Here is a 19,257-nt window from a genome sequence, read left to right on the forward strand (position 1 = left end):
CCTGCGGGGGGGGGGGGTAGCGTCGCTATCTTAGGTGGATTAGGGGTTGCTGGATCAAGCATAGGAGTTTGGAGCAGACTCGAGCGACACTAGAAGCTTGGTATGAGCGAAAACAGATGGAACGGGACAGTGGCATGCGATTTAGGCATGGAACTCTATGCAAACTCATCGTCTCCTATCACAGGATTGAGTAACAATCAGAAGGAATCATGCTATATCAGGGTTTTGCAGTGGGCAACATTGCTATCTTAGGCGGATTTGGGGCTGCTGGATCGAGTGAAGGAGTTGACCTTAGCAGCATCACCTGGAAGGAAAAGTATGACATTTGGAAGGCTGGAACGATAAAAAACAGACAGAATGGGACAGTGGTGTGCAATTCTAGCATGGAGACAAACGATTTAAAGGAATTTTCTTGTGAGGGACCGGGCAACATTAGAAGGGCTACAACGAATGATAGCAGGCAGAACCAAACGGGTGGAGGAATACCAATTTGAAGGATTTCGATCTAGATGAGGGAACCACAGGGGGGTGGGACCTTGGCTGAGGGTTGCACCCAATCGCTCCAATGCCTTTTACTACTGTAACCGCCATATAGCCTTCCGGGCGGAAGGAGATTCAAGACTCTATGGAGACAAACGAGCTGAGTATGGGGCGAGCTAGACTTATGAAATAAGAGAAATCAATATGGGTTGAGGAAAGAAACTTAATAACTACTTCATAGGTGGAATGAGCTTCGATCGAGGAAATTGGCGAGACGACTCAGACATAAGAAAGTTGAAGATATCGATTATTAAAGGAAAAGATTCTTGTAGTTGGATTTATCACGTGAAGAGATACTTTGTTCTTAATGGGTTGACAGAGAAAAAAAAAATGATGACTTCGGCCCTTTATTTGTAAGGGAATGTTCTAGTGTGATATCAATGTAAGAACAATGTCAGCCAACCAGAACATTTAAAGAATTCAAAGATCGATTGTTGGAGCATTTCAGAACCAAACGGGAAGGAGATTTAGCCAAGCAATTGTTTGCGTTGGTCTAGGAAGGGTTTGTCTGAAGTTATCTGGAGAAACTTGAGATGTTATCTGACTGTTTGAGGGGGATATTAGTAGTATAGGGAGGAAACTTCATAAAGAGGTTGGAGCAAGAGCAAGAAATTCGAGCAACACTCTGTCTATTAAGACTGTAAGTATTGGGGAAAACTATGGAATTAGTGCAATTGATTAATGATAAAAATGAAATGGTACTAGCTAATAGGAGCAACGTAGTTGGATCACCATATCAAAATGTTACAACTGTGACGGTACCAAAAACTCAAATATCGGGGTTCTAGAGAGGCTCCACGGGATAAGAATAATCGGCTATGAGTGAGAGTAGCCTTCAAACGCCTTACAGAGACAGATTTAAGAGAAGCAAACTATTGAGTTATGTTTTTTGTGTGATGTGAAGTTTACTCTAGGACACCATTGCAAGGATCAAACTTTTGCAGGTTCTCACAATGTGTGATGATGAGGCGGTAGAAGAAAAAATAAAAGAGTTTGTGGTGGAGGAATACCCTTACCTGAATGTAGTAGTTGGTGTGGTTCACATCGAACCACGTTGAAACTTCATGGACATATCGGGGAGTAAGTCACAATGATTTTTATAGATACTGGAGCCACCCACAATTTCATCTTCACTCAATTAGTGGAGTAATTAGGGCTTGAGATGGTTGGCACAGGAAGCTTTGAAGTAATGATGGGGCGAGACAGCTGGAGAAGACCATGATAGTTTGTAAAGAGCACATTGCATAGTATTAATTTTCTTCTTTTGTATATAGGGAGCATTAATTTAATATTGGGTATGAAATGGTTGCAGTCTTTAAAGGAGACTAAGATAATATGGAAATTCCTGACAATGGAATTTCATGAGAGAGTAGTGCTTCTCGATGACCCTAATTTGTGCAAGACCTTAGTGACACTTAAGACCATGGTTAGACCGAGATTTTTGAGTGAGTTTCATAGTATGTAAGAGTGGCAGATATTCTGACACTGATCCCGACTGTTTATATGCAATAGTATAACAATATCTCTGATTATATTTTCACTTATATTTCCTTAATTTGCAACAGAGTCAAAACTTTGATCCTAAAGAAAATAAGAATTTAACTCTTCAATTTATATATACATTGGGATATTACGCAAGTATACGTATCGTTATCAAGTAATATATGACTTTTTGATTAAGACCTGAATATCAAACCCACAGAAAAATTATGCAATATGATCTATTGAACAACAAACTTTCTATTTTAAAAAGACAATTACTTAGACTGGAGATGTATTCACAGTAATTAAAATTCAAATTTTTTTGGTATTTTTGATATTTTGACAAAACAGTAGTAATTTAAAAAGATAACTTGAGTTTATGTAAAAGAAAAACACTAAATTTAAAAATATATTTCTCCTTATTATGAATTAGTAATAAACATAGGAATTCTGTTGTGCAAGTATGCAAATTATTTTGTGTTAAATATGAGCAATTGTATTCTTTACCCTTACTAGAGATGCTATAAAGAACATTGATTAATTTAAAGTTTGAATAGTTCTGAAGACCGAGTAGGCAGGAAATTTACTAGCTCTCACTCTAGAGTTTCCTTAATTCCCTTCACGTAGGGGCTAATATCTCGTAGCAGAACCTAAAACAATAAATTAAGTTGGGGGCTTTAATCTGTCACTTTAAAGTCCTCTAACTCTACACCCTTCAATGATTATTTTCCTATTTATTTGCACTAAATCATATGAATTACATTCTCACTCATACAACCTCATGTGATTCTTTCCAATTGTTGACTGAGACAATATCAGTCTGGTTCTTACATGTTCTCACAACAAATTTTAACATCTGGATAGACCAAATTAAGAAGTAAATGAAGTACATAGAATTAAATAGAGAAAGATAAAGAAATCTACTCAAAATTCATAGAGAAAACAAAACCACACTTTAGTTTAAAAGTACTCAGAATCCATAGAGAAAACAAAATCACACTTTAAAAGTAGAAATCATTGTCGAACTAACAAGAAGTCTCGATTAAAACCAAAAGTAATTTAAAAATACAAGATAAAAATTTATCTCAAATCCTCCACCAAACTCTTGAAGTTCCTTTGAATTTCTTCTCTTTTACAACACTCTTAACTCTCAAAATAAAACTAAAAACAAAAAAAGATAAAGTAATTTTTTTATTTTTTTGTGGTGCCTGAAAATATCTCCCTTTTTAAGCACTTTTCAGGACTTCAAGCACCCCCTTCAAATGTCTCAACTTTCTTCTTTTATAAATTTCCTAAGAGGTGTATTGGAAACTCTTCAAAATATGTCCAAATTTTATGTATTCTCCAAGGGATGTCTCCTTTAGCAAGTCTTTGAATAATATTTTCGTTTCTAGTGGTCATAACCACCCTCTTTAGCCAATAGGCGTCTCAAATACCTCTTCAAAATTCTGTAAAATGAAGAAAACCACCAAATAACTGCCTCTAGCGCTTAAGCGCGGGGCCTCTGAAGCTTAGGCGCGACCTTCTCTGTTTAACCGGCTTTTAAGCGTCGGATCTGGCGCTTAGACGCCAAAATATTTTAGCACAATTTTCATCTTTTTGCTCCAAATTTGATCATTTTTTTCTTCTTTTAACATTTTTCACATTTTTACTTGTTCCTGAAAGAAAAACACACAAATATATTCCATTAAAGCGCAATTTCTAAAAAATATGTATAAAAATGTTTCTAAAAATACTATATATTTTAAGTGTATCAGACACCAGTCCAACAGGTCTTACAGCAGTTTGCAAAAGTTTTCCAGTTGCCTTCTTACAGGGAACACCAACATGTGATAACCTTGAGGCTGGTGGTTTCTCCCATCAATGCGCGCCCATACTGCTACCCTCATTTACATAACGATGAGATCAAGAGATTGAATCGCGAGATGTTGGAGGCAGGGATCGTATAGTCTAATGCGAGCCCCTTCTCTTGCTTGGTCTTGCTAGTGAAGAAGAATGAGAGTTGGCATTTTTTGTATGGATTATCAAGCCGTGAATAAGAAAATAATACCCAACAAAATTTTCATTTTTGTGATTGGTGAGCTACTGGACGAGTTGTTTGAGGCTATCATATTTTCAAAGTTTGATTTGAAGTCATGATATCATCAGATTCAAATGCAGCCATCGGATGTTCACAAGACTATTTTTCAAACTCATGAGTCATATGAATTTCTAGTTATCTTATTCAAGCTCACCAACGTGCCAACTACATCTGAATCACTGCTGAGCAAGTTGTTTTAGCCTTTACCCTAGAAGTTTGTGTTGGTGTTATTTGACGATATCCTTGTGTACAACTACTCCTTGGAAGACCACATTGATGACTTGAAGTTATTGACGGTACCCGACGAGCACCAACTTTACGCTAACTTGAAGAAGTGTTAATTTGCCCGCTGAAGGTGGAGTACTTAAGACATAATGTTAGTTATAGGGGTGTTGACAGGTCAATCAAAGCTGACAACGATGTTGGATTGGCCACTATCCAAGATCTTGAACGAGTTAAGAAGATTCCTGGAACTTACAGGGTACTGTCAAAACTTCATCAAGGGTTTCATCTCGATTGTATGGCCATTGACATAACAATTGAAGAAGGATAATTTTCAATGGGTAGAAGTTGTGACCCAGGGTTTTGAGTAGTTAAAGAAAGCTATGATGAGTGTACTAGTGTTGGTCTTTCCATTGTAGAGACAGATGCTTTAGGTTGTGTGTTAGGTGTAGTTCTCATGCAGTGTCAATGACTCGTCACTTATTTTAGTCAAGTGCTGACAACGAGAGCCAAACTCGAGTATGTTAAGGAGCAGGAGGTTATAGCGATTTTGTTTGTTATTCAAAATGTTAACCTTTTTTATTAAGGCGGCATTTTACAGTTCACACGGATCAATGTAACTTAAAATTTCTGTTAAAGCAATGTATGGTGACTGAAGAATCAAAGGTGGTATCTATACTATTGGGATATGTTTTTGAGATTCAATATCGCCTAAGATTTGAGTATAAGGTTGTTGATGCCTTATCATGACGGATGGAGGAACTCAATTGTTGCGTTTGTTTGTCCCTTTGGTCTAGATTCGGAGGACCTGAGGCAAAAGAGTGAGGAGGATGAGGAATTGAGCAAAATTCCATCAGCTTTATTGAATGGTGAGAACAACTATCCTAGTTATTTATTGAATGACTAACATTTAACTTAACGTGGATGCTATGTAAATTTCAAGACATACCAAAGTTATTATGAGTTCCTTGGCAAGGTTATCAAGGGTATTCAGGCATGCTTAAAACATATTAGAGAATAGCAAAATAATTATATTTGGTACATGATCTCAAGTTGTGATGTGTGTCAAATACACAAGCACATGACATTAGTGCCTAAGGTTTTGCGACAACCTCTAGCATTTTCGGAGAATGTATGGGAGGAGGTGACAATAAATTTCATTGAAGGCTTACCTCAGTCAGAAGGATTTTCGATCATTGTGGTGGTGGTGGACTGGTTAAACAAGTACATTTTGTATGTCCGTGTCATCCCTACCGAAAAATTTTCTGTCCGGACTCTGGAAGTAGCTCTGTATGTGGACTCCAGTAATATGATGTCATGTGTGCTGCATCGCGAAAGTTATTTCGGGGTTATTGAAGTGAAACTACAGAGGTTATTTCGGGGGTATTGAAGAGAAACTCATTTATTTTATTTCAATAATCCTAAAATAACATCCACGGTTCCACTTCAATAACATTGAAATAACACTGTGGAGGTTATTTCGGGGTTATTGAAGAGAAACTCATGTATTTTACTTCAATAACCTTCACAGTGTTATTTCAGGGTTATTTTTGGATTATTTCGGAGTTACTGAAGAGAAACTTATACATTCCACTTCAATAACACCGCGGAGGTTATTCTGGGGTTATTGAGGGTCCACAGTTCCACTTTAATATTTTTTTAGGTGGGCCCGATATAACACACATGGCGACATATTATTGGAAGTCCGCACATAGAGCTACATCCGGAGTCTGGATAGAAAATTTTTCCCATCCCTGCGCTGCTATTTCCACCTCGAAGATAATATGTGTTATTGGGATGGGAGTAATGTAAGACGGGAACCTACGATGCCTTTCACCTCATGCTCCGCAAAGCAGAGTGGTCCCTTAGAACTCATGTCGAGCCAGCCAAATAATTTGAAGACCTATTTTAGGCACAAGCCTAAAATGACAATTTAGTCATTTTCTAGTTTTTATTGTTTTATAAAAGTAGGTCTTAAAGAGGATTAGGATTGGGGTATGTGATTGTTGTCTTGAATCTTAGGGTTAGAATTTGAGAGAGAATTACCTACCTCTCGAATTGTAGGTCTGTTGTTTATGTATTGGGGGTTGTGTTGTAAGATATTTTATTTTTCCCTAATCTCTGTGGAAACTTGTCTCATTCCTATATCTTTCTAATTATTATTTGGCTATGGAATTTGACAGGGAATGTACATGATTGTCTACTCACAGCGACTCGCGAGCATGCTTTCCAATTCGGTGATGCTGCAAGCTCTTTTATTATGGACCACTTCATTGGTTGTGGGTGGTTTTCCTGCTGTAAAATCATTTGTACTATCTTGTTTTTGTATAATCCTAATGTGGCTGTTTTCTCTGGGGTTATCCGTGTTAATTGCTTTTATAATACCTCTAATATCTTCCTCTCCTGTGCCATATATTGCCAACCCGTGGTTATTAGCTGGTTTGTTTGGTGCGCCAGCAGTACTTGGTGCCATTTCTGGTCAGCACATAGGCTTTATATTTCTTCAAAAACATCTGAGGAAGGCCATTCATGAAAGAATGGAAAGTCTCTCTGTCACTCGTAAAGAAAACTCAGTGAAATGGGAGGCAGAAAGATGGGTTTTCAAAGCAGGATTAATTCAGTGGCTTATACTTCTTTTTATTGGCAACTTTTATAAGGTTGGATCTTCATATTTAGCTTTTGTTTGGTTGGTTTCTCCTGCTTTTGCTTGTAAGTAAACCCTTACTTGGCCATTACAAGTTGATTGTTTCACTTTAGAAATTGTGATGTATGTTATTCCACTTTCCCAGATGGACTTATGGAAGCAACCTTATCTCCAGTGAGGCTGCCAAAGCCGCTTAAAATTACTACATTATTTCTGGGTTTAACCATACCTTTTCTTCTGTCTTCTGGTGTTATTATTAAGTTGGTGGGAACAATAACGGGTACCTTGGTTCGGTTTGATAGGTGTGATTTTTTTTCTACTTATTGTTCTTTAATCCCAAGAGAAAAGTATCAAAATGTTCCCTAACTCTTTGTAGGCGTAAATTTTAGTCCCATAATCTATTAAATTGGAGGACTGTTCTATTTTAATTTATTTTATTTTTTGAAAGGAATGGAGGACTATTTTGAGCACATATTAAAAGACACTAGGGCTTAATTTGATATTTTTATATAATTTGAGACTATAATGGCTCCATGTAAATAATCAAAGGACTATTTTAACACTCAACTCTTAATCCAAATATTTTTACTGATTTTGCATATTCTATTTTTCTGAACAGAGCTGATTTTTGAACTAGTAAGCAAGTTGTTTGTGGTAATCCTTAATCAATATGCAGGAACCCCGGTGGTACCCCCGAGTGGCTTGGAAGTGTAATACTTGCAGTATTCATTGCTTCAATTGTCTGTCTAACGCTGGTCTACCTCCTTTCATATGTTCATATTTCAGGTCTGCAGTCTATCACAGTTTCTGTCACCTATTGTACTAGCCTTATCAATTTTTCTCAAAGAATTATTTGTGATTTTTCATGCAATTTACCTTGGTCTAGTGGTTGAGAGCTTTGTCTTTCAACCATAAGGTCCTAAGTTCAAGGCTTTGCATATGCGGTGTGCATGCATTTGTGTGCGTGCGTGGGGAAAAAAAATCTGTAATGTTTTATTGATTTTGTGTTCTCCTTAAATTTTAATTCTAGCTTTTGTGCTCTTATCATTAGTAAACGAGTTTTCCACCTAGTAATTTGTGGTACAATCACCCTATCATCTGTTTACTTTATTATTATTTTTTTATTTTTATTTTTATTGTGTTTTCTCCCGAGTACACTGTAAATAACATCGTATATTTTGTTAAGAAAACCTTTATATGGACCTATTGTTTTATGGTCTTGAAAGTGAGTATGTGGATTATGATAGACAAAATTAATGCAGCTTTTATTTTCCACCGAATAGCAGTCAGCACCGTGGACAAGCAATTCCTAGGCTAGCTGATTTTTTTTTCTGGTTTGGGAAAATGTGAAGTTTTTTATTTTCTCTCATTTTTTATAACTGATGTACCAAGCAAATTTATTAGTTTTGTGTTTTTATGAGCAAAGCTTTATGCTGAGTATCATTCCTCTTGGTGGATAAGAGAGATTTCAATTCACAAGAAAATCTATCAACACTCATCTAGATTCGCAAAACCTGAAGCTAGACGATTCAAATAAATAATTTTATGATTTTCAGAATCTACAGGTGCTTTACCCTTGATTTTATTGTTTTTTTTTCTCTATACTGTTGTATTTTCTTTTCTTTGGATTTGTTGGTAATTGCCATTATTACACTATATCATTATCTCTAATTATAACATTCTGCATAAAAAAATTTATAGAACTATATTCAGCTTATGTTGTAGCAATCTGTTCTTTACTTCGCACTTGTTTACTAGATTGTGCACAACTGGACCTCCAAGTGGTAAATATTCTGCACAGCTGGACCTTCACCGGGTGGTAAATTCTTAAGATTTAGCAGGTTTAGTAACGATTATCAATTTAAGTGGAGTAGGATGCATTATATATTGTTTTCTTGAATTGTCATCAATCGCATCTGCTACTCACCAACCAAGGCCTCTCTTATATTCCTAAGGTTTATGATCTTTGATTTGCTTGTAAGAGGCTGTCCTTGACATCTTATTCAATGCTTTAAATATGACAATATATTTGTTACTGTTTTCATCAGTTCATAACATTTTGTAGGAGTTTCTAAATAATAAAATCTTTTGTAGATGTCAAGGGATCAATAGTGCTTTCAGTTTGTGCGCTGATGGGATTATCATTGATTGCCATCGCAACTGGATTTTTTCCTACATTCACTGAGGACATTGGTCGTACTGTTAATGTAAGTTTTAATACTCTTTGGTTGCTTTTTATGGGAGTCATATTGCCTACACATTCTCTTAGAATGCGGTATAGCGCAGTTGTTTAAATACTAACAAATTGTTCCATGCATTTGCACACTAACTCGCTTTAGCTCCGAGGTTGTTGTCCGATACGACGTAAATCCTCATATCTTTCAGGTCATTTGTATGACCATGTCACGCAGGTATAAGCCCTAAATAATAAAACTTACAAAATGAAACATCAAATAACATATTCTCAAAATTGAAGCCAAACAATAGTATAGTTTGGGAAATCATCGAGCTTCTCCTGAGGATCCGTGACTTCCCCTACTTTTCTTTCTTTTGATTACAGAAATAAATATTCTCATTTGGTTCTTTTCCCACTTCACTTTTTTATGTCCAAACTTGAAAACCCGAAAACTTTGAATTCATGAAAGACAAATACATCTGATCATTATCGAGAGTTATCTTAAGTGATTTTGGTTATTTGAGAGATAATTAACTTTAGGGGTTTACCTCTATAGGAAGCTTTAAGAACCCAGGTAATATAAACTCTATCTAAATTTTAATATTAGGTGGAGGAACTTATTGGTCAAAATAAAAGGTTTGCAGACCAAAACGGATGTCATGAATTCATTAATTTATTTAATCGAGTTTCACTACCAAGTAATGTGTCTATTCCTCGGAATAGGCGCATTACTTGCAGTGCTGTGCTCGTTTATTTAAATTATTAAATTAATGAGATTCATACAATCTCATTTTTCAAAAATTAAAATATTATTATTATTATTATGTATATATATATATATATATATATATATATATATAATTAAATAAAAATCACAAAGAGTTTTTAATGACCGAGAGCGATCAAATTTTTTAAACCCACCATGCGAAGAAAGGCGTGCATGTGGTACATGTTGTAAACACCTCCCAAGCAAGTATTTGCATGTTGCATCGTGCATGTTGCCTATGAGTTTTTCTCACCACGCTAAGAAAGGCGTGCATGAGTTTCGCTCGTCGCGACAAGCACGTAACAAAAGGGTTGTCATGATAAGAAAAGTGTGCACGAGTTCCATTCGTCGCGTCAAATACGTCGCATAAGCGAAACACGTCGCAAAAGCCGCCTATGAGTTTCCCTCGACACGCTAAGAAAGCATGTAAGAGTTCCGTTCATCGCATTAAAGGCGAGGCGCTAGGCTTTAGAGGTTGAGAAATACTACCTTTTATACCTTTGTAGATCGATGATGGGCGCGAGATGAACCTATGCAATTCTCTCCATACCACTTGTATTTACACACAGAAATATGCACATGTTATTTTCCACTCATCACTCTTCAATCACGCACACACACACACACAAACATGATTTGAGCTAAGCTTACAAAACAGAGGATAATCTCCTTACAGCCAGGCAAAAATGCAACCTAAATCCTAATATTTTGCCATAATCTCAAACAAGTAAGCTTAATGCAGCTAAACTCAAGCGGGGTTTAACTTAATTTTGGCAAAACAACAAACAAAAAATGACAGAACAACATCACATAATACTCACATTTCCACGCCTTTCCTTTTTTTTTTATTTACCTTAGTGTGGCGTTGCTGTTGGAGGAGGAGGAGAGATGGGGGATAAGGGCTGCTGGTTTGGACTTCGGACTGTGCGGAGAAAAGAAAGGCAGGAGTGAACAGTAGAGAAGCGTGAGATGGGCTCTTCGGTTTGGACAGGGAGAGAATTGAGTGACAGGAAGGTGCTGCGGTTGGAATCGGGCTGCTGGCGGGAACTGGGTTTTGTTTGGAGCGGCTGGGAGGAGAGTAGAGGGCGGAGAGTTGCTCGGTAAAAGTGCAGCTGCGAGAAAAGTAGGTGGAACATTGAGGGAGCACGGTAAATGAATGGGAGCATGCCTGCGAGTGGTCGTCGGCATTTGGGCTGCTTCCTAGCGGGAGAGGTTGCCGGCGGGAGTTGTAGCTGAGGCGAGCACGTGAGTGGCGAGAGAGAGTGGGTTTGGTGTTGGGTCCAGTGAGGGAAGAGGGTGAGATTGGTGGCTGGGTTGTTGCTGACGACCAAGAGGAGAGACGTTGGAGTTATACGGCTCATCAGAGGAGTCTACTTGTGAGGAGAAGGGAACCTAGGGATCGGGAATGGCGTGTGGAGTTAGGGCATGTGTGTATCTCGGCTGAAGGAAGAGGAGAAGAGGGAGGCTTGTGTGATTTGTGGGAGAGCTCTCTCGGTGCGTGGACGGGAAAGGAGAGAGTTAGGTTTAGTTTGGATTGTGTCGGAGAGTTTGCAGGCGGTGAGAGTAACCGGAGAGAGGACTTACAGACAAAGGGAGTGTCAGTGGGAAGCGTGAGCTCTGAGAGGATGGGGCAGGCAGTCTGTGGCTTTTGAGGGAAGAGACGGAGGAGATATGTGTGTTGGGAGAGCAGCTGGCTAGGAGTTTCTTTTTGTAGGAGGGTTGGAGGTGCGGGAGAAGGAGCACATTTTCTGTCCGGATTCCTGACGTAGCTCTACATGAGGCAGAAGTTATTTTCTGAGTTATTTTCAGATTATTTCAGAGTTATTTTCAATATCCAGAAATAACCCAGAAATAAACGACGGTCTTTATTTTTGGGTTATTTCTAGGTTATTTCGGTATTATTGAAAATAACCCAGAAATAACCTGAAAATAATTCAGGAATAACCTCCGCGGCACATAGAGCTACGTATAGAGCTACGTCGTCAGGAGTCCGCACAGAAAAATTAGGCGAGAAGAAGAGGGTTGTGCGAGAAGCGTAAGGGAGAGAAGTATGCAAGTGAGAACCGTTAGGCCTAAGGATTTTCTGCCTTCAGTTTTTTTTTAATTATTTACAAATGAGATGGAGGATCCTGATTGACTGGAATAGGCGGTTGATCATGGGTAAGAACAGTGGGATAGTAGTGACTACAGAAGATTGTAAAAAAGATTTTTATTTTATTTTTTTAAAATTTCCAACTTATGTGCCTCAATTTGCTCATTATTGACTCATGCATAAAAGCCTTGCGATATGGGTGTCTTTCTAAGCAAATTGGACATTCTGGGTGAAATGACGCTCGTTTTGCGAACGGGCATCATTCAGACAAATTTTAGTAACGATCGAGATGAATTAGGTCCAAACTGTATGTTTTGCCCCGACGATCCATTGATTTCACCGTACTTTTTCATTTCGATCGTAAAAGACCCTTGGATGATTTAGATGTTATGAACGCAACGGAGTCCTTTTTGCAAATGGGCAGTTTTGAGTTGTATTCAAGCGTGCTCGAGGCATTCCAAATTTGATCACATAATGTCACTCTTCATTAACTGCTCTCACCATGTCTGATTGACTTGTCTTACGGAGTATGTGAGGGCAAACCATAATTTAATATATTATTATATGCAAGATAATAATTATTCACATGCTTTAAAAAACCTCTAAAATACTCATTCATTTAGTTTTTTCTAGCATAAACAAAATTTGACCTCTCTATCGTCATTTAATTGAACTGTTTGATAAACTAAAATCACTAAAACTAATTCATAAAATTATTGATATTAAATTAAAAACACCTTGAATCAACTATTTTATCTAATTAACGCATTAAACTTATAAATTTTTTCTTTATTTTTTTTAAATGTCTCGATTCACCTATTCTTCAAATCCCAAGAATTTATCATTCTTCAACGTATGGTTAATGTAATCCTCACACAAGCATTTATATAATTAAAAGTTCTTCGATTAAAATGTCTTGTTTTAATTTGACATTTTATTAACATTATATAAATAAAACATATATTTAATTCATTAATTAATTTAATAAAAACCCTAAAATTCCTTAAAAATCCTTCCGCTGCCCTCAATTCTTTCATTTCCCTCATACAGGAAATTTGCGTCACTTTACCCCCTCAATATCAGGACTTAATAGCTTCAATCCTTATTCAAGTAAACTTTCTTTTAACACTATTTAATAAATACATACACACCTGTATATTTATATAACATTATATTAATTAGCTTTATTAAAATATCAAATCTATCTTCATAACAGCAGGCAACTGCCTACCGCATGCTCGAAGGTACCTCTCCCTCCTCCTTCAGCCACGGCGCAGCACGGTCTTCTCTTTCCCCCACAAAACATGAGCTTCTTCTCCTCTGAAAGGGGATCGAGCTCTTCTTCCTTCGAGAAGCAAGGCACGAGATCTCGACTCCAACACCTCTCACAAATGACGTCGCCTCCTCCTTCCTTTACACACGAGTTCGGCTTCCTCACACGCACACACAAAGCTTATTTGCACTAGGCTTACCTTTGACAGTTTTCCTTACCCTTAACAAAGCCGCACACTTCTTCATGGGGCTTCTTCTTCTTCTTCTTCTTCCTTTACCTTCAATTGTGGTGTCGCCGCCACCACCTCCTCCTTCCTCCTCTTTGTTTTCTTCTCTCGCTCTCTTTCCCGTTCGCTCGCTCGTTGAAGGCTACGGGTGAAAGGACCAATAATATTGAAACCGTCTGATAGTTATTTCGAATCGATCTTATTTTTATTTATTTATTTATTTATTATTATTATTTGTTTAATTTTAATAATTACAATTTGAAATAATGTGGATTCACTCACTCTTTCAGTTTGGAGAATAAATCAGCTAAAAGGGACTAAACCCATTATTTGGGAAAATTACTTTCACAAAAAGAGAAACAAACCTCAAGTTCTTTAAATCAATTAAAAAATGCAAATCTTCAACTCTCTTAGGCATTTCCAGCCATAAGCTTTTTACAGCTACAACATGAATTATTGAAAGAAGTGATTACATGTGAGGCAGGAACCAGTTGGGAAGTTCAATTGAATGAAAGGATGGATGGGTACTAAATAGTGGTTAAACACAATTACATAATATGATTAGTGGGCTGACAATAACTGTGAAGACTAATTTTCAATAAATTGTTATTTCACCGTCTAATTTAGGGGTAGCACTACTTATTTCATGCATCTAGAAAGTAAAAGGTAAAAGAAAGATGGCAGTTCTATAAGAATTTCTCAAGAGTTTCCCCTTGAACTCTTCAATCCACCTTTCTTGTCACCAGATGAGGTTTGATTTCCATCAGCAAAAACTAAATTTGTTACCATAAGAGCTAATGTTTCATGCTTGTCTACTATTAACTAATTCATCTTCTTTTATTTTTGTATTTTTAGTCTTTCTTATTTCCAGTCGGAATGATCTTTAGACGGGAAGTTGTTTAAATAGTCTTTCTTTTATAATTACATTTTGAATATTTTTGCAATAGAATTTATATCCTGGCTATTTATTTTTTTATATAATATATGGAATCCTGCTTGTCTTAACAACTTGATTCAATTTTTTTGTCGTTCAGGTTGTGCATGTTGTGGAAACCAACAGCTATGCTCACAATCAGGAACCATCTTCGTATGTTACGTTATTTTCTTTGACTCCAGGTAACTTAGTGGAGGAATCCAAGGGATTGAAGGATGAGGAATTTGATTGTGGAAGGAAAACTACTCTTGATTTTATTTCCTTCACTGTAAAATATGGCTGTTTAAGCTTCAAGGATACTGATGCTGGATGGAATAAGTTGGAGATTCCTTTACTTGATGTTGAAAGTGACTCCACTGCTGGTTTTCGAACAACACGGGTTTTGGTCGATACTAAACACTCCAAGCGATGGTCACTTGCCATCAACACTGAATTAATCACTGATTTTTCGATTGAAGGTGAGAAAATTCATTTGTTAAACAGCAGTTTATTGTCATTCTATATGCTCTCATCTTTCGGCATTTTCATTCATGACCTTGTTATTTACTGAAGTTCATCAAATTTAGCTTCTATTTTGGGAGCTTCATCTTTAAACTTAAATCACCATTTGGCTCATATCCACAGGGTTTGTTTCTTGAACTGTAAACCTATCTCTAGGTAAAACCATTAATTTGAAGTTGATCGACCAATCTCATATAGCATTATTTGAATATTATATTTCTCATTGTTGTTTATGAATGATTTCAAATCTTTTGTTGCAAAATAAATTGCTACTGCTTCATTTCTCATCTCTTTTCCTTCTATGAATCAGTGGATTCAGAAGAATTGGTACCAACTGACGAAAAGAGCAGTGTAGATGGATGGCATATCATTCAATTCTCAGGAGGGAAGAATTCTCCAACAATATTTCATTTTAACCTCATATGGAGAAAGAATGCTACCCAACATAATAATTCTGAGAACTCTCCTCTTTTGTTAAAATTAAGAACAGATGTTAACAGAATCACACCAAAGATTGCTAGAGTTCTGGAGAAGCTTCCTCCCTGGTGCTCCCTCTTTGGCAAATCCACTTCCCCTTACACATTGGCCTTTCTAACGAGCCTTTCATCTAACTTCTAAATTACTTGTATTTTATGGCATTAACTTATAAATGTGATATTTTCATATATGTCCTTGGGTTCATGGTGTTAATTTCAATTATTTATGTACCTGTGAATTGATAAGGTTCTGTTGGAGGAGATTTGTTTTTTCACTTGTAATTTTGCTGAGTTTTAGCTGAATGTACCCAGAAGAGAATAGAGAATTTAAGGCATGGTAGTTGAAGTGCACTTCTTTTTTTCTCTTTTGCAAGCATAATGTAAACATCTTGCTCACTTTCTTGAGCTCTTGCTTTCATTGTGTGCTCTTGTTTTGTTAGCTGATGGTTTCGACGACTTCTTTATTTAAAATGTTGAGCACAAAGTTCACAACAAATCTTTGGCTCAATAGTGTTTGAAGGATAGTTGCCTATTAGTAATCTCACAGCAAAGGTGACATAATGTTCATTCGGTCTAAAGAGTGTTGGAAGTAGATATTAATGCTTATTGAATGATATTATTGGGTGTCAAAATGAAAGGAATATCAAGTCTATATTTATGACTTGTTTATAAGCTTACTTGAAATCAAGTACCTTAAAGTTGTTTAGTTATGCATTGAAGAAATGGTATAGTTTTCTATAATGAAAAGAATAAATTTTTTTGACTAATGATTTATAGATTTATGTGAATGGTTTTCGTGTGCAAATTATTTTGCCATGCTAAGCATGTGTTTAGGGTTGTTGACGAGCCAATTTTGAGCTGAGTTAGGACAGGCTTGAAATTGGCACGAATAGTTGAGTTCAGATTAAAATTGACTTGTGGTAATATTCAACTTCAAGATAGCTCGACTCGAAATTGAACCAAACTAGCTTAAATTTGAGTTACTTGGACCCATTCTAGCTCGAAATTGACTCAAAATCGAAATAAGATGGCTCAAATTGAGTTCATTTAGATATGTTTCAGCTCAAAATCAGTTCAAAGATTGCTATATTTGATTTTATTTAGTATTATATATAATTTTTAAAATTAAAAAACAATCCGAGCCGATTTGTGTATGGTTTGAAATAGGTTAAAAAAAATTAGATTCAAAATTTTGTCTTATAACTTCTCTCATTTATTTTGATCTAATCCAGAACCAAGCTAAAATTTGAATTAAATTCTAATTTTTCGAGTGATTAATTATTTTGAAGCTAAATTCAGTCTTACATGTGTTGGATGTGAAGATCTAGCATCTAATCATGCAAATCATTGTAGTTTTCAAAGTAGAAAGGTCTCTTTCTTTTTTTAAACCAAATGCCAAGACTTTCTTTGCACTTGACAATCAAACAATTGAAAGTTTAGCCTTCTTAAAGCAAAACTACACTCAAGTCCTATGTTAAATCAAATTTAGGTAATTTATAATAAAAATTGATGTGACTCAAGAAAGAAAAAAGGCCTATAAAATTAATCATAATCATTATGTTGTTGTTAATTTAATTATTTATAAAAAGCATTGATCAACTTATTAGATGGTTACAAAAAAGCTTTAGTCACATCAAATCATAAATAAATCACACTAGTCATCTAGCCTCTTGTGATCTACAATAATTTTTAAAATAAAATTAAAATATATATTTATTATTTATGACATGTATTTCGATTACATTGATTTTTTATTTGTTATCATCCCCAATATACAATTTATATATTTTACAATATAATTTTATTTTTATGGCACGCACATTTATAAGCTTCTTAATTTTTTATCTAAAATTTTAGAGTATAAATATATAATTTAAAACAATAAACTTATTTATAATTAATAAAAATGCTTAATTTTTTATGAGGACTAATGATTTTCTAATATCATTCTAATAATTGTCGCTATGTATATCATTTAATTTTTTAATTTAATTAAAATAAACTTTTGTAATATCATTATAATGTATTATGCTGATAATTAAAATAGAACAATTTCTCGTAAGGCTATGCATGTAAGTTGTTTTGCTTTCAAGCAATTCATTTATATTGAATCAAATTTTTGAAAAATTATACCCTCAACTGACATATTGCAAGAAAAATATTGCTCAAGGAAAATAATTTTATTATTATCATTATATATATATATGTGTGTGTGTGCTGCATATCACAACCTGTTGGTTGACATCTATGGTATAAGAGACGAGATTTTGGTAGATCGAATGGTTCTAATCGGGACATGTGTCGATAGACAAGCCTCCACAACAATAGTATATAAGGTATCTAGAGGACGACCAAATGATAATAGTGGACCAGTGAGTGATTGGTCAAGCAGTTTAACCAAATATTGGTTGAACATGTTGTCAATGAACTTGAGGATTGCTCTTATAGAGGACGACTAGATAGAAGGAGACCCTCCAAAGCTCCATCAACAGAATGTCACGAAGAAGGATCGATTGAGGGTTGACCGGTTAAAGAGGGTTGACCGGTTAAAGAGGGTCAGGAGTGTAATTGTCATTTCATAATATTCATAGTCACTTATAAATAGAAGAACATCAAGTGTAATAGGAGTGGCGGAAAACATATATGAAAATAACCCATTTCTCAGTGTGATTGTTCTACCCACACTCTATTCCTTATGTGTGATTCACGAATAAATGAGGTTCAACAACATATAAAGACATTGCCCCATAAATCTATAATTACGAAAATACGCCCTCAATACCAAATTTTAAGAGAATATATTTAAAAAATATTTTTCAATTGAAAATTCCTTCATTTATTAACTGTAAAGTATTTATTTAAGTAAATCAAAATTAAACTTAATTTAAAAAAAAGATTTGCATTTGATGGATAGGCAAAGGTTGGTATGTATGTAAAAAACATGAATTGAGTGGTATGTGTGTAAATCTTTCTTAATTATATTTTGTTGTGAAGTAAATCGCTTTATTAATGATTACAATGAAATTGCAGCTCAAAGTAGTTATAACTAATTGATTAAGTTGTTGTTAATTAAATTGATTAATTAATGATCACAATAATCAAACAGCCAACAACAATACAAAGACAAGCATTAATTAATTAATTAATCGTTTATTGTGTGCTTCAAGTTTCACTCCATAGAAAATGAAAGGGCAAAAAGCGCAAATATCTCAAAGATTTGGTGGGCCATTTTAAATAAAATAATCAACTTATCACCAACAAAGATAAGAAAAATTTAAGTGCTAAACACTTAAATCTTATGTATTTAAATAATTAAAACTTAAATTTTAATTTTTGCGCATATACCGCCTTATTTATGTATATGTCAAATCCAATTTTATGTGTGAATCACAACAAAAGAATAGTGCTGTGACAGTCTTGTTATTAGTCATATGACTAGTCTATGACAGTCTTGTTATTAGTCAGACTACAATTGGGCGGTGTCTGAGTCGGTGGACCTTGGATAATCTGACCTTTAATCAATCCGCTTGATCGGTCTCTGATCGATGGACGCTTGATCGGTCTCTGATCGATGGACCTTTAATCGATTATCCTCTCTTATTATCAGTCGATCCTTAATCAATTATGGGTCGCCCGCTTGATCAGCCTAATGTCCAATTATTCTTGTTCGGATATCCTCACATTATTTAATATGCATCTTTTGACACGCACATTCTTTCCATTCGTCAAGTCCACTGAAGCTCGGGACAAGAATATTTTTGTCGCAACAACATGAAAAATGTAAATTTTATATTTTAGAAGTTAAAATAGTGTTTTTTTTTTTTTTTTTAAATGTGATTTGGGTG

At 35.5% G+C, this 19,257-nt stretch overlaps 1 protein-coding gene across 1 annotated transcript in view; it reads left to right on the forward strand.

Annotated features, from left to right (window-relative positions):
• The window catches only part of LOC110027672 (endoplasmic reticulum metallopeptidase 1), a 67,982-nt gene extending 52,202 nt beyond the window's left edge, over window positions 1-15,780 (forward strand). The window contains 6 exon segments of the mRNA XM_020729186.1: window positions 6,508-7,033; window positions 7,114-7,270; window positions 7,645-7,754; window positions 9,063-9,175; window positions 14,536-14,893; window positions 15,247-15,780. Of these exon segments, the coding sequence (XP_020584845.1) occupies window positions 6,508-7,033; window positions 7,114-7,270; window positions 7,645-7,754; window positions 9,063-9,175; window positions 14,536-14,893; window positions 15,247-15,554 (1,572 nt within the window). The 3' untranslated portion in view covers window positions 15,555-15,780.
• The last annotated feature ends 3,477 nt before the right edge of the window (window positions 15,781-19,257 follow it).

Source organism: Phalaenopsis equestris, unplaced genomic scaffold (genome assembly GCF_001263595.1).
Source record: "Phalaenopsis equestris unplaced genomic scaffold, ASM126359v1 Scaffold000436, whole genome shotgun sequence".
NCBI classification, from domain to species: Eukaryota; Viridiplantae; Streptophyta; class Magnoliopsida; order Asparagales; family Orchidaceae; genus Phalaenopsis; species Phalaenopsis equestris.